General features: G+C 46.0%; 1 protein-coding gene across 1 annotated transcript in view; it reads left to right on the top strand.

The window, feature by feature from the left end:
- LOC311148219 (zinc finger protein 385D-like) overlaps positions 1-12619 on the top strand; it is a gene marked incomplete at both ends in the record, with an annotated part of 152517 nt that extends 139898 nt beyond the window's left edge. The window contains 6 exons of the mRNA XM_084185106.1: positions 2298-2529; positions 5510-5890; positions 7833-8026; positions 10880-10978; positions 11860-11949; positions 12392-12619. Of these exons, the coding sequence (XP_084041232.1) occupies positions 2298-2529; positions 5510-5890; positions 7833-8026; positions 10880-10978; positions 11860-11949; positions 12392-12619 (1224 nt within the window). The remainder of the gene's footprint in view (positions 1-2297; positions 2530-5509; positions 5891-7832; positions 8027-10879; positions 10979-11859; positions 11950-12391) is intronic.
- Positions 12620-13760: the final 1141 nt, after the last annotated feature.

Below are 13760 nucleotides of genomic sequence, written 5' to 3'. Positions count from 1 at the left end.
CTCCAAACAGAAGCGTAATCACACACAACACCTGACACACACAACGAGAACTAAATAGGACACTAATGAGCACTAACTAGAAACAGGTGTACAACATCAAGACAAAACCAAACGAACATGAAACATACAACGGTGGCAGCTAGTACTCCGGGGACGACGACCGCCGAAACCTGCCCGAGCAAGGAGGAGGAGCAGCCTCGGCCGAAACCGTGACAGTTCAGTCAATTTTAATGGGTAGTGCAAGTGTATTGCCTAATGTGAAAACAGTGTAATGAACTGTAATTTACAGTACAGTAGCATACTACATTCAAATAGCAATTTTGAAACATGTATCTTACATTTTTGCTATTGGATTAACTGGTTGTTAAAATAACTAAATTGAGAAAATATCATTATGTTGTGTTCTGGTGATTAAACCAATGTACTCATTATATTTCACAGTAAACTTATATTTTCGATCAATGGTTGTGTGGTGAAAGATGTCTGCAAACAAAATGAATGCAAAATGAAAGGTTTTGAATGTAAGACTGGCTGCGTTACCAAGTGTTAACAGTTTGGAGTTTTGACAAACATAATTTTATTAATGGTGAGGTTTTATTTGTTTGTGTTTGTGTGTGTGTGTGAGAGAGAGAGAGAGAGAGAGAGAGAGAGAGAGAGAGAGAGAGAGAGAGAGAGAGAGAGAGAGAGAGAGATAGAGAGAGAGAGAGAGAATGCAGTCATGTATCCTTCTTTGTAGTCATGCATCACTCCAACAAGGCTGAGGTGGTATTAGTCCCATACAGGTATCTGATGAAGAGGTTCAGCTCAAAGCTGTTTAGATTTTAATGAGAGATCTCTTTATCGATTCCTCTGCTATTTCTATTTGCTCTGATATCAGGGGATTTGCTCATGGATTGAGCTGGGTCATGAGAATTATTAGAATGTGAAGGTAAAATGTAGTGCAGGGTGTGTATGTCCATTTTGGAGAATGTATGTGTGTGTTTTGAGTGTGTCTGAGAATGTGACAGAATGTGTGTGTTCTCTGTTGGGTGTGTGTGCAGTTAATTTGTGTGTGCACATGTGTGTACAGTATGCTAGGTATGTAGTGTGTTGTGTTTGTGTGCATGTGATTTGCAGTGGCTGTCTCAGCGTGCCTATTTAATAGTCTGATTTTAGAGATGGGATCCTCTCTCTTTTTGCACATTATACATGCAATTATACCTCTGGCTTTCACTGTGCCAGTGCTCTTATCAGGTAGGAACAGACTCTTTCCTCCACACAGGCAGCAGTGTGTGTGTGTGTGTGTGTGTGTGTGTGTGTGTGTTTATGTGTGTGTTTGTGCGTGTCTGTCAGACCTGGGTTCAAATACGTATTTGATTATTTGTTATTTAAATAATTATTTTCTGGGGCCTCCCGAGTGGCGCAGCGGTCTAAGGCACTGCATTGCAGTGTTGCGGCATCACTACAGCCTGGGGTTCATTACCGGCCGTGACCGGGAGTCCCATAGGGCGGCGCACAATTGGCCCAGCAACGTCCAGGTTAGGGGAGGGTTTGGCCGGAGGGGCTTTAGTTGGCTCATCGCGCTCTAGCGACTCCTTGTGGTGTGCCGGGTGCCTGCAGGCTGACTTCGGTCGTCAGTTGAACGGTGTTTCCTCCGACACATTGGTGCAGCTGGGTTCCGGTTTAAGTGAGCGGGTGTTAAGAAACGCGGTTTGTCGGGTCATGTTTTGGAGGACGCATGACTCAACCTTCGCCTCTCCCGAGCATGTTGGGGAGTTGCAGCGATGAGACAAGATCGTAATCACGAAATTGGGGGAGAAAAAAATATACAGTACCAGTCAAAAGTTTGGACACACCTACTCATTCAAGGGTTTTTCTTTATTTTTACTATTTTCTATATTGTAGAATAATAGTGAAGACATCAAAACTATGAAATAACACATATGGAATCATGTAGTAACCAAAAAAAGTGTTAAACAAATCTAAATATATTTTATATTTGAGATTCTTCAAAGTAGCCACCCTTTGCCTTGATGACAGCTTTGCTGTGTGCAAAGAGTGTGCAAAGCTGTCATCAAGGCAAAGGGTGGCTATTTAAATACTTACTTCCAAATGTCTTTGAAAGTAATTGAAATACCCTAAATAGTATTTGAACCCAGGTCTTGTGTGTGTGTAAAGATGAAATTGTAATATCTATTTTTGCAGAGGTAGTGTATATTCGAGTGTTTTAAAAAATGTGCAGCAATTTATAGATTTATGTCTAAGTGCTACTGCTAACCTTCCTGAAGTGTTTCTGCTCTCTGTTGGTTCCCTTCCAGAACCAGGCAGAGGCGCACTATAAGGGGCATAAACATGCCCGGAAGCTGAAAGCCATGGAGGCCCAGAAGAATCGTCAGCGTCGGCTTGGGGAAGCCACGTCCACAGGCAGAGAGAAGGACCGGGAACGAAACCGAGAACGGGACAGGGAGAGGGCTAAGAGTGCTGCGACTGTTACACTCCCCACTGAGACCCTCCCCGCACTCATGGACACAGGCATGATGGAGGCAACAAGTAAGTTAAATGATAGCGAGAGGGAGAAAAGGGAGGAATCTGTGTAGTTGATCTTTCGTTCCATTTTCTCTCCTTTTTCTGTTGATGTTTGCTGCTTTTCCCCTTTGCTCACTTATCTTCCCTCATCCCACTCTCCCCCCTTTACTCTTCTCCATCCTACCTTTCATCCATCTACTCTCTTTACATCACTTTCCACCCCTAATCCCTCTTTCTCCCTTTCATCCATCTCCTCTCCTCCCATTTCTCTCCTGTCCTTCCATCCCCCTCCTCCTCCATCCCTCTCCCTTCATCTCATCCCTTTCCCTCCATCACTCTCTCATCTCTTCCGGTACTCTGTCATTATTATTTCTCAATGCTACCCTCCTTATTTAATGTCTGCTGTTTAAAGTCTAACAACAGGAGGGCCTGTCTCACACATACACTGTGATCAGGAACATGGGTATGAGAGGATTGGACGGCGGTGCCCCCAAACATCCAATCGAAACCCTCTGTAGTCCCTAGGCCCCTCCCAGCTGGGCCTTATATCCAATCTTTTCCCCATGGTGGTGGTGGATGGTGGCTCTGAGCCTGGGGGATTGTTTGCTTACCCCCATGTTTACTCTCCCTGAACCCTTCCCCTCTGTTTGCCCTGCTTGTAGAGAAAGGCTTGGTCCCTGTAGAGGAGTTCCTAAAGAGCTCTGTGAAGTGATCAGACTGCAGCATACTTACATAATCTGTGTCCCAAATGGCACCCTATTCTCTATGTAGTGCACTATCTTTGACTGGTCAAAAGTAGCACACTACATAGGGAATAGGGTGCTATTTGGGATACAGCCGTAATGTTGGTGACATGAGAGAAATCCCCCACAATGGACCTGACTAGACTATGGCTGAATCTCCTGAGTATTGTACCAATGTATGTAAATGTAGCAGTAGTCTTTTGATGAAGTCAATAGAGAGCATCCATTAGATAACATGATTGATCCCATTTATCTTCAGATAACATGATTGATCCCATTTATCTTCAGATAACATGATTGATCCCATTTATCTTCAGAAGCCCTGTTTATCCATCTGCAGCGATAGGACTCAAAGATGTTTCTGCTAGACTAGTTTCCTCCTCTACCCTGTACATCCCTCCCTCCATCTATCCCTCCCTCCCTCCCTCCATCTATCCCTCCCTCCCTCCCTCCATCTATCCCTCCACCACTCTGGCCTGAAAAAGATTACAAAAAGACCAGAATTTCAAACTAGTTTCTTTCTGCTAGAGAGAATATTAGTGAGGAGAGATAGGAAGGTATCAGGGTGAAGTGAGGTGTTGGGTGGGAGAGTCTACACTTTACTTTCCCCCATCACTCACTGACTCTCTCTCTCTCTCTCTCTGAGAGGAGAAACTGGACAAAGGACTGGGAGAAAGATAACGTTCTCTCTCATCAAATCTAATTTTAATATTCTGTCGTCGTAGAGCGAGGTCTGAAAGGGGGGATGCAGCGGTGGGGACGAAAAGAGATGATGAGTAGAAAATGAGAGATAAGATGAAATGAATGAAAGGAAGAGAGAGAGATGGGGTAGAGGAGAGGGGGAACAAGAGAGACGTTGGAAAGAGAAAGTAGATAAGCTGTGCCTGTTTTTTTATGTTGTAAATCATTTTACAGTTCTGAGGCAATTTTGCAAGGAGGTACGCTCTTTAATAAGCCAAATTGTGTGATTGGCCCAATGTGAAATTGAAATGCAGCAGAGCGAGCCAGTGGCGGCGAGCGCTACAATGCCAAACTGTAATGGGAGAACACTTCAAATTAACACTGAAATGATCTCTGTCTATCATCAAACTCAGCATGGGAGGTTCCAATCGGACCATAATGCCCATGTTGTCTCCCAATAAGAACCAATCAAGGGCTAGATTCCATCATATCCGCACTAGCCGACTATTACAGCCATTGCCATTGGATGCACTGAGTCGCATTAGTAGAAATCCATGCAGCTATGTTACAAGTTAGAACACTGGCATGTGTGATGTAATCTACACCTTGATTATGCTGATATAAATTATTATGATTATTATTTTGGAACAGGCAGGGCTGGACTGGCGACGCGCACCACTGGCTTGGTGCGAGGAGCAGGAACAGGCCGGGCCGGACTGGGAACACGCACCACTGGCCTGGTGCGAGGAGCAGGAACTGGCCGGGCCGGACTGGCGACACGCACCACTGACTTGGTGCGAGGAGCAGGAACAGGCCGGGCCGGCCAGTTCCTGCTCCTCGCACCAGGCCAGTGGTGCGTGTTCCCAGTCCGGCCCGGCCTGTTCCTGCTCCTCGCACCAAGCCAGTGGTGCGCGTCGCCAGTCCAGCCCTGCCTGTTCCAAAATAATAATCATAAGAGAGAGAGAGAGAGAGATTGAATATACCCTGTGTTAATAAAGTCTGTCCCTCTGGGTTAAAAAACAAAGGCTGATAGTATAGCTGAAATGCCACAAAGCTAACACATGAAATGCATTGGTAAATGCTCATTCCAATGTACTGCCTTCAAACGCTTCATGGCCGTTTATAGATAAATGACTAAACAGCTAATTCTCCAAGTTAGCCTCAAATGAGAACAAGCATTATTTGTTGTCACTTTTCACTCACACATGTATTACTTGCAATGCTGCTTTTACAATCTGTTTCCATAATCTATAAACATGTTCTGCAATATGAAGCGTTTGAAGGCAGTACATTGGAATGAGCATTTTCCAATGCATTTCATGTGTTATCTTTGTGGCATTTCAGCTATACTATCAGCCTTTGTTTTTAACCCTGAGGGATAAACTAGATTAACACAGCTCTGTCTCTGAACATAATGTTTCCTATGAGTGATCCCTGTGGTCAGTCACTGAACGTCATACTGCAGTGATCAACTGTAGTCCTCGGTGGCATTGTTCAGGCACTAAGCTCTTCACTCTTCCCTTACCACCCAGTGTAATGTTCAGTGACTGACCACTGCCTCCTCTCCTTCTCCTCCCCAGATCTGCTGCCTGCTGACCTGGAGCCAGTGGTGAATTGTGAGGCTGTGAAGCTGGGCGAGAGCCCCGGCTGCAGCAGCTCTGTGATGCTGACCCCTGTATCTGAGGTGTCCTCCATGGAGCTGGCCACCCTGTCCCCCGGGCCCCAGGGAGAGGTGTCCCCCTCCTCCCAGGCCTCAGAGAGCGGAGCCTCAGACACCAGTGGCCCCGAGCAGGGCCCAGAGGCCCCTGGAACAGCCCTGGAGTCAGGCAGCCAGCCGGACACCTCCAGCACAGAGGGGGGTGAGGACGACAAGGACCCCAAGAGGATCAAGCCACACCTTCACTGTCCCGTGTGCAAGGTCACGGTCAACTCTACATCCCAGCTGGAGGCACACAACAGTGGTACGAACACGACAGTCACTGGCGTAGCACACCCTGCAGCCCCCTCAGATAGCATATGAACACGTCATAAGCCATGATTTATTTATATTTATTACAGGCTATTAGCTTTAAACTGCAACAACATCAAAACTCAGCCTCATGACAAAATGTGTAGAATAGCAGCAAATTAGCTCTAAAACAGCAACATTTTCTCTCAGCCTCATGGACGAATGTGTAAAATAGCATTAGATTAGCTATAAAACAGCAATATTCTCTTTCTGCCCCAATGGCAAAAATATACACTACCAGTCAAAAGTTTGGACACACCTACTCATTCAAGGGTTTTTCTTTATTTTTACAATTTTTTACATTGTAGATTAATAGTGAAGACATCAAAACTATGAAATAACACATATTGAATCATGTAGTAACCAAAAAAGTGTTAAACAAATCAAAATATATTTTATATTTGAGATTCTTCAAATAGCCACCCTTTGCCATGATGACAGCTTTGCACACTCTTGGCATTCTCTCAACCAGCTTCATGAGGTTGTCACCTGGAATGCTTTTCCAACAGTCTTGAAGGAGTTCCCACATATGCTGAGCACTTGTTGGCTGCTTTTCCTTCACTCTGCCGTCCGACTCATCCCAAACCATCTCAATTGGGTTGAGGTCGGGGGATTGTGGAGGCCAGGTCATCTGATGCAGCACTCCATCACTCTCCTTCTTGGTAAAATAGCCCTTACACAGCATGGAGGTGTGTTGGGTCATTGTCCTGTTGAAAAACAAATGATAGTCCCACTAAGCCCAAATCAGATGGGATGGCGTATCGCTGCAGAATGCTGTGGTAGCCATGCTGGTTAAGTGTGCCTTGAATTCTAAATAAATCACAGACAGTGTCACCAGCAAAGCACCCCCACACCATACCACCTCCTCCTCCATGCTTTACTGTGGGAAATACACATGCAGAGATAATCCGTTCATCCACACCGCGTCTCACAAAGACACAGCGGTTTGAACCAAAAATCTCCAATTTGAACTCCAGACCAAAGGACAAATTTCCACCGATCTAAGGTCCATTGCTCGTGTTTCTTGGCCCAAGCAGGTCTCCTCTTCTTACTGGTGTCCTTTAGGAGTGGTTTCTTTGCAGCAATTCGACCATGAAGGCCTGATTCACACAGTCCCCTCTGAACAGTTGATGTTGAGATGTGTCTGTGACTTGAACTCTGTGAAGCATTTATTTTGGCTGCAATTTCTGAGGCTGGTAACTCTAATGAACTTATCCTCTGCAGCAGAGGTAACTCTGGGTCTTCCATTCCTGTGGCGGTCCTCATGAGAGTCAGTTTCATCATAGTGCTTGATGGTTTTTGCGACTTCACTTGAAGAAACTTTCAAAGTTCTTGAAATGTTCCATATTGACTGACCTTCATGTCTTAAAGGAATGTTTTATCTGTTTTGCTTATTTGAGCTGTTCTTGCCATAATATGGACTTGGTCTTTTACCAAATAGGGCTATCTAATGTATACCCCCCTACCTTGTCACAACACAACTGATTGGCTCAAACACATTAAGAAGTAAATAAATTCCCCAAATTAACTTTTGAGAAGGCACACCTGTTAATTGAAATTCATTCCAGGTGAATACCTCATGAAGCTGGTTGAGAGAATGCCAAGAGTGTGCAAAGCTGTCATCAAGGCAAAGGGTGGCTATTTGAAGAATCTCAAATATAAAATATATATTATTTTTTTAAACACTTTTTTGGTTACTACATGATTCCATATGTGTTATTTCATAATTTGGATGTCTTCACTATTATTCTACGATGTAAAAAAATAGTAAAAAGAAAGAAAAACCCTTGAATGAGTAGGTGTGTCCAAACTTTTGACTGGTACTCTATATATACTGTACCTGCTCCAGAGTGATGTGTATCTGACATTCTCTTCCTCCCAATTCACTCCTCCAGGTACGAAGCACAAGCAGATGCTGGAGGGTCAGAGCGTCCAGCCGCGGCGCCGGGGGAAGGTGGTGGGGGCTGGGGGACGCTCGGCCTGCAAGAGCAAGCGCCTGGGCACCAAGGGCAGCGTGGGGGTGCCCAGCAAGAACTTCCACTGTGAGGTGTGTGAGATCTATGTCAACTCGGAGACCCAGCTCAGCCAGGTGAGGAGGCTGGGGGTCGAGGGGAGGGTGGCAGGGGAGGGCTGGGGGTTGCACAGGGTGAGGAGGGTTTAGCGGTGGGGAGAGAAGTGAAACAGCTGGAGTTTAATTTTGTATGTTGACTTCCTGAGTGGATCTGAGGTCATTGGACTGGACAAGATCTGGTTTCATGTTCACTCACAGTGAGGCCATTGTGCCACTAGTCTACTACGTGGAGGTCTGACACACTGGGTCTCTTTCCACCTCCACTAAATGTGTCCTGACAGTGTTCTGAATTGAAGGAGCTCAAAATGACCCGAAATAAGCTGGAAAGAGTGGAAAAGATTGTGAATGTAGCCATGGGGTATGGGAGATAGACAGGGAGAGATATGACCCTCTGGGCTACTCAGTACTCCTAGCGCTGTTTGCGTGACATGAAAGGTGAGAAGAGGAAAGAGAGGTTGTGGGTAATATTGCACACTCTGAGAGGTGCTTGATAGAGAGTGCTAACCTAATAAGACTCCATTCAAATGCCTTTGGTCCTACAGTGTTTTTGGCTCTGTGTGGGGTTATTTGTTATTTTTATTTATCCTTTATTTAACAGAGAAGGTCACATTGAGATTTAAATCTATTTTTCAAGTGTATCCTGTGCACATGATACATCCATTTTGATTTGACACACACAGACAGACAGATGATGTCACACTACAAGAGATGTTGAAGGGACAGATTATGGAACTACCTCTTCAAACACACTTAGCACTGGACTAATTCTTTTCAGGTTCTTACAGTGCATTCAGACCCCTGGACTTTTTCCATATTTTGTTGCATTACAGCCTTATTCTAAAATTGATATATTTTTTAAATCCCTCATCAATACCCCATAATGACAAAGGAAGAACTGGTTTTTAGAAATGTTTGCAAATTTATTTAAAATAAAAAAACGAACCCTTTACTTAGTACTTTGTTGAAGCACCCTTGAGTCTTCTTATGACACTACAAGCTGGCACACCTGTATTTGGGGAGTTTATCCCATTCTTCTCTGCAGATCCTCCCAAGCTCTGTCACGTTGGATGGGGAGCGTCGCTGCACAGCTATTTTCAGGTCTCTCCAGAGATGTTCGGGGTCTGGCTGGGCCCCTCAAGGACATTCAGAGACTTGTCCCGAAGCCACTCCTACATTTCATCAGACCAGAGAATCTTGTTTCTCATGGTCTGAGAGTCCTTTAGGTGCCTTTTGGCAAACTCTAAGCGGGCTGTCATGTGCCTTTTACTGAGGAGTGGCTTCTGTCTGGCCACTCTACCATAAAGGTCTGATTGGTGGCGTGCTGCAGAGATGGTTGTCCTTCTGGAAGGTTCTCCCATCTACACAGAGGAACTCTGGAGCTCTGTCAGAGTGACCATCTTGATCACCTCCCTGAACAAGGCCCTTCTCCCCCGATTGCTCCGTTTGGCCGGGCGGCCAGCTCTAGGAAGAGTCTTGGTGGTTCCAAACTTCTTCCATTTAAGAATGATGGAGGCCACTGTGTTCTTGCGGACCTTCAATGCTGCAGTAATTTGTTGGTACCCTTCCCCAGATCTATGCCTCGACACAGTCTTGTCTTGGAGCTCTACGGACAATTCCTTCGACCTCATCGCTTGATTTTTGCTCTGACATGCACTGTCAACTGTGGGACCTTATATAGACAGGTGTGTGCCTTTCCAAATAATGTCCAATCAATTGAATTTATCACAGGTGGACTCCAATCAAGTTGTAGAAACATCTCAAGGATGATCAATGGAAACAGGATGCACCTGAGCTCAATTTCGAGTCTCATAGCAAAGGGTCTGAATACTTATGTAAATAAGGTATTTCCGTTTTTTTTTTTAATTATTAGCAAAAATCTCTAAAAACCTGTTTTCGCTTTGTCATTATGGGATACTGTGTGTAGATTGATGAGGGGGGAAAAATGATTTAATCCATTTTAGAATAAGGCTGTAACGTAACAAAAAGGGAAGGGGTCTGAATACTTTCCGAATGCACTGTACCTATGACGTCACTTCCTCAGCACTCCCACTTTTAATGGTAGCATAACGAATTTATTAAATTCTCTTTGCACATGTTACAGTAGAAGGTCAACATTTTACTATTCCTGTGGTGATGATTGCAGTGGAAATGTGTGTTTGAATTCACCTGGCACATTTTATATGTTTATACTATGATTGTTTTCCCACACTAAGCAGATGTGTATCAGATGGGATGGTGATTCACTCAGAACTGTCTATTTGAGCCTGTAAGAGCTGTTAGCAGTATGTTAATGCAGGATATTGACGTGTTTATGGTGTGATAATCTAGGCGTATGGTTTTATTAAACCTCTTTTCCATGCTGTTTCGGGTAATTGCTTCCCTGGTGATGTTCATTAAATTGTACATCTAATTGTGTGATGGGATGGTTTTGGAAAGTCTTGCAGCTCTCTCAGACTAGCTGGTCATGGAAAAGATACAGTATATATGGGAATGTGTAGCAACCTTGCCTACAACAAGCCTTAGTAGTGTATTCCAATGGCACTGTTAAAACCTCACCCAATCCTCTGATGAACTAGGATTAACCAGTTAATAGTAGAACAGAGGAGAGAGAAATAGACATGTGCATACTGTAGATAGAGGGAAGTAGTGGTTTTCTTTGTGGTTTTGTGTCCTCAATATATCTTTCGACACTTTGTAGAGTCCATGCCTCGACAAATTGAGGCTGTTCTGAGGGCAAAAGGGGTGCAACTCAATATTAGGAAGGTGTTCCTAATGTTTTGTACACTCAGTGTAGATCAGGCATGGTCTACTAGATAAATCCAACATTAAAACTAGATTAGCAGACTAATGTTTCTCCTCTGGTCTCCTCAGCACATGAACAGCAGGAGGCACAAGGACCGTCTGGCAGGAAAGCCCCCCAAACCCAAGTTCAGCCCCCACAACAAGAGCCAGCCCACCTCCAGCTTATCGGTGAGACACATTTTTACATTTTACATTTTAGTCATTTAGCAGACGCTCTTATCCAGAGCGACTTACAGTTAGTGAGTGCATACATTATTTTATTTTTCATAGTGGCCCCCCGTGAGAATTGAACCCACAACCCTGGCTTTGCAAACGCCATGCTCTACCAACTGAGCTACATCCCTGCCGGCCATTCCCTCTCCTACCCTGGACGACGCAGGGCCAATTATGCGCCACCCCATGGGTCTCCCGGTCGCGGCCAGCTACGACAGAGACACGGCACACACACTGATCCACACACACGCCATTGCATGAATTTTCATGTAGAAACACACACGCAGTCGCACGCCTGGTTTGAGGTTAATTCAAGGTTAAGACCCATGAATTTGGAAAATCCTCTTAGACAATAATGGCCAATAATGTTCTATCTCTGAATTACATTTATTTTTATCTCCTGAATTGACTGAACTTTAATGGAATTGTCCCCAACCCTGACACACACACACACACACACACACACTTCATTGGGCTCCCGAGTGGCGCAGCGGTCACACACCTCATTGCTCCTCCCTAGGGGGTTGTCTCTCCAGTGAAGCAGCATGCCTGTGTGCCTGTGCTGTCAGAGAGGTTAAGGACACTGCTGTGTGGTAGTGAATGGGTCCCCTGCTCCTGAGACATCCAAGGCTGAAATACCCCCAGCACTTCCCCCAGCAAAACCCCCAGCACTACCCCTACTGACAAAGCCTGCAGCCTGAATCAGCACTCTGTATTAATCACTTTTGTGCTCCTGTCATGTGCACACCTCCCCTCCACCTCTCCTTCTCCCCATCTCCGCCGCTCCACCGCACCTCCACCTCCCCCTCTTCCCATCCTCCCCCTCCCACCTGCAGAATGTGAGATGGGCTGGGTATGCAGGCGGGGCCGTGTCTGCCATGAAGAAAATGTTCAGCCAGTACAACCTCACCTCTCTCTCTACTCAGGTGAGTGGCAGGGCCCAGGGCAGGCAGGGACAAGAGAAGTCAGGGTTAACCACTGGAACTGGCTAGGTGCAGGGGATTGAACAGCACCTTTGTAAAGGGTTTGGAGTTGAAGCATGTCTGTGTGTCTGTGGTTCAGTCTTTTGTTCTTTTGTCTTGACTGTGTGAGAGTGTTCATAAGGCAAATCCCTAGAGGGACGGGTAGTTGTGGTGAGAGAAAGGATATTAGTATGGAGAAATGTACAAGCATGTTTAGCCAAGGTAACGATGTGTGCAAAAGAGCAATGTTCCCTGGGAAACGTGTTTGCTGAGCAAATGTGTGCGCTACTTTAAGTAAATGTGAGCGCCTCAAGAAATGACATGCTCTCTCGGTCTCTGCTCTCCTCTCTCATTTCCTCCCCTCCTTTCTTCCTTCCCTCTCTTGCTCTCTCCTCCTCTCCTTCAGGCCAAACTGGCCTTCCAGAAGCAGCTGACCAAGAGCCTGACCACTGGCTTCCTGCCCAGCCCCCTCACCCAGCCCACTCTGTGCACCATGGCAACCAATCCTCTGGCTCTGCGCCACCCGGCGGGCACCACCTTCTTTCAGACGCCCTTCCTGAGCCCCACCCTGTTCCGGCCCGCCCCAGGGCCCCTGAGGGCCACGCACCCCTCCATCATCTTCTCCCCTTATTAATGACACAGTACAGCCCCCCGTCCCTCTGAGCTCCACCCCTGTCTCCCTCTGCCAACCCCCTTGCCCTGCCTCCATTACTGTGACCCACATGACGAGGGCCACGCCACGCACAAACTATGCAGACCACAGGAGCCAGGATGGAGATAACGGAGAGAGGCTAACAACTGCCTCTGTCATGGAGGACACACCCCCAAGGCCCCACCTCCTCTCCACCACGCCCCATCTGTCTGCTCTTCCTCCTGTGGTTGGTGGCCTGAGGAACAGGACACACCTCCAGGGACAGACTGGTGCAGCCAGGAGGCCTCTCTCTTATATAGCCATTTCATGGGTCGTTTTGGTTTGGATTCTTAATATTATTGTGTAATTTATTAGAGAACAAAAATAGATGTTTCTGTTTAGTGTGGTTGCCACAAATAAGGTCCCTTTACGTGATGCTACTCCTCAAGACAATGTTTCTATTATTCATTGGTTTGCTTTTTGTTGTTATGGGTTGATATAGGGGATGCCAGCAGGTGAGCCCAATGCTCTCTGAGCTTGTGACTTTCTTCAGCCATATGTGGACCTGCAGATCTGCAGTCCTACGGACCCAAGTCTATGAGTGGGATCTGTCAGAACTATACAAACTCCTATTTTTCCACCAACACCCTTCCACCAAGCCCCTCTCTCCCAAACCCTGTTACTGGGCTCTTGTCATTGGAACCCAGAGCCCTGAATTGATGTGCAGAATAGATGATTAAGCCCTTTCTCTCTCTACCTCTCTCTCTGTTTCTCTCTCTCTCTCTGTCTCTGTCTCTCTCTCTCTCTCTCTCTCTCTCTCTCTCTCTCTCTCTCTCTCTCTCTCTCTCTCTCTCTCTCTCTCTCTCTCTCTCTCTCTCTCTCTCTCTCTCTCTCTCTCTCTCTCTCTCTCTCTCTCTCTCTCTCTCTCTCTCTCTCTCTCTCTCTCTCTCTCTCTCTCTCTCTCTCTCTCTCTCTCTCTCTCTCTCTCTCTCTCTCTCTCTCTCTCTCTCTCTCTCTCTCTCTCTCTCTCTCTCTCTCTCTCTCTCTCTCTCTCTCTGAGTCACAGCCCAACATGGCCTTTCATAATTCATTTTTTACCCTGCATCCCCAGAATTAAGCACTCATTAAGGTCCTGAAAAGGTCA

Source organism: Coregonus lavaretus (genome assembly GCF_964263955.1).
Source record: "Coregonus lavaretus genome assembly, chromosome: 2".
NCBI classification, from domain to species: domain Eukaryota; kingdom Metazoa; phylum Chordata; class Actinopteri; order Salmoniformes; family Salmonidae; genus Coregonus; species Coregonus lavaretus.
The sequence above is the reverse complement of the archived record's forward strand: the minus strand, read 5'-3'. Positions and strand labels throughout refer to the sequence as shown.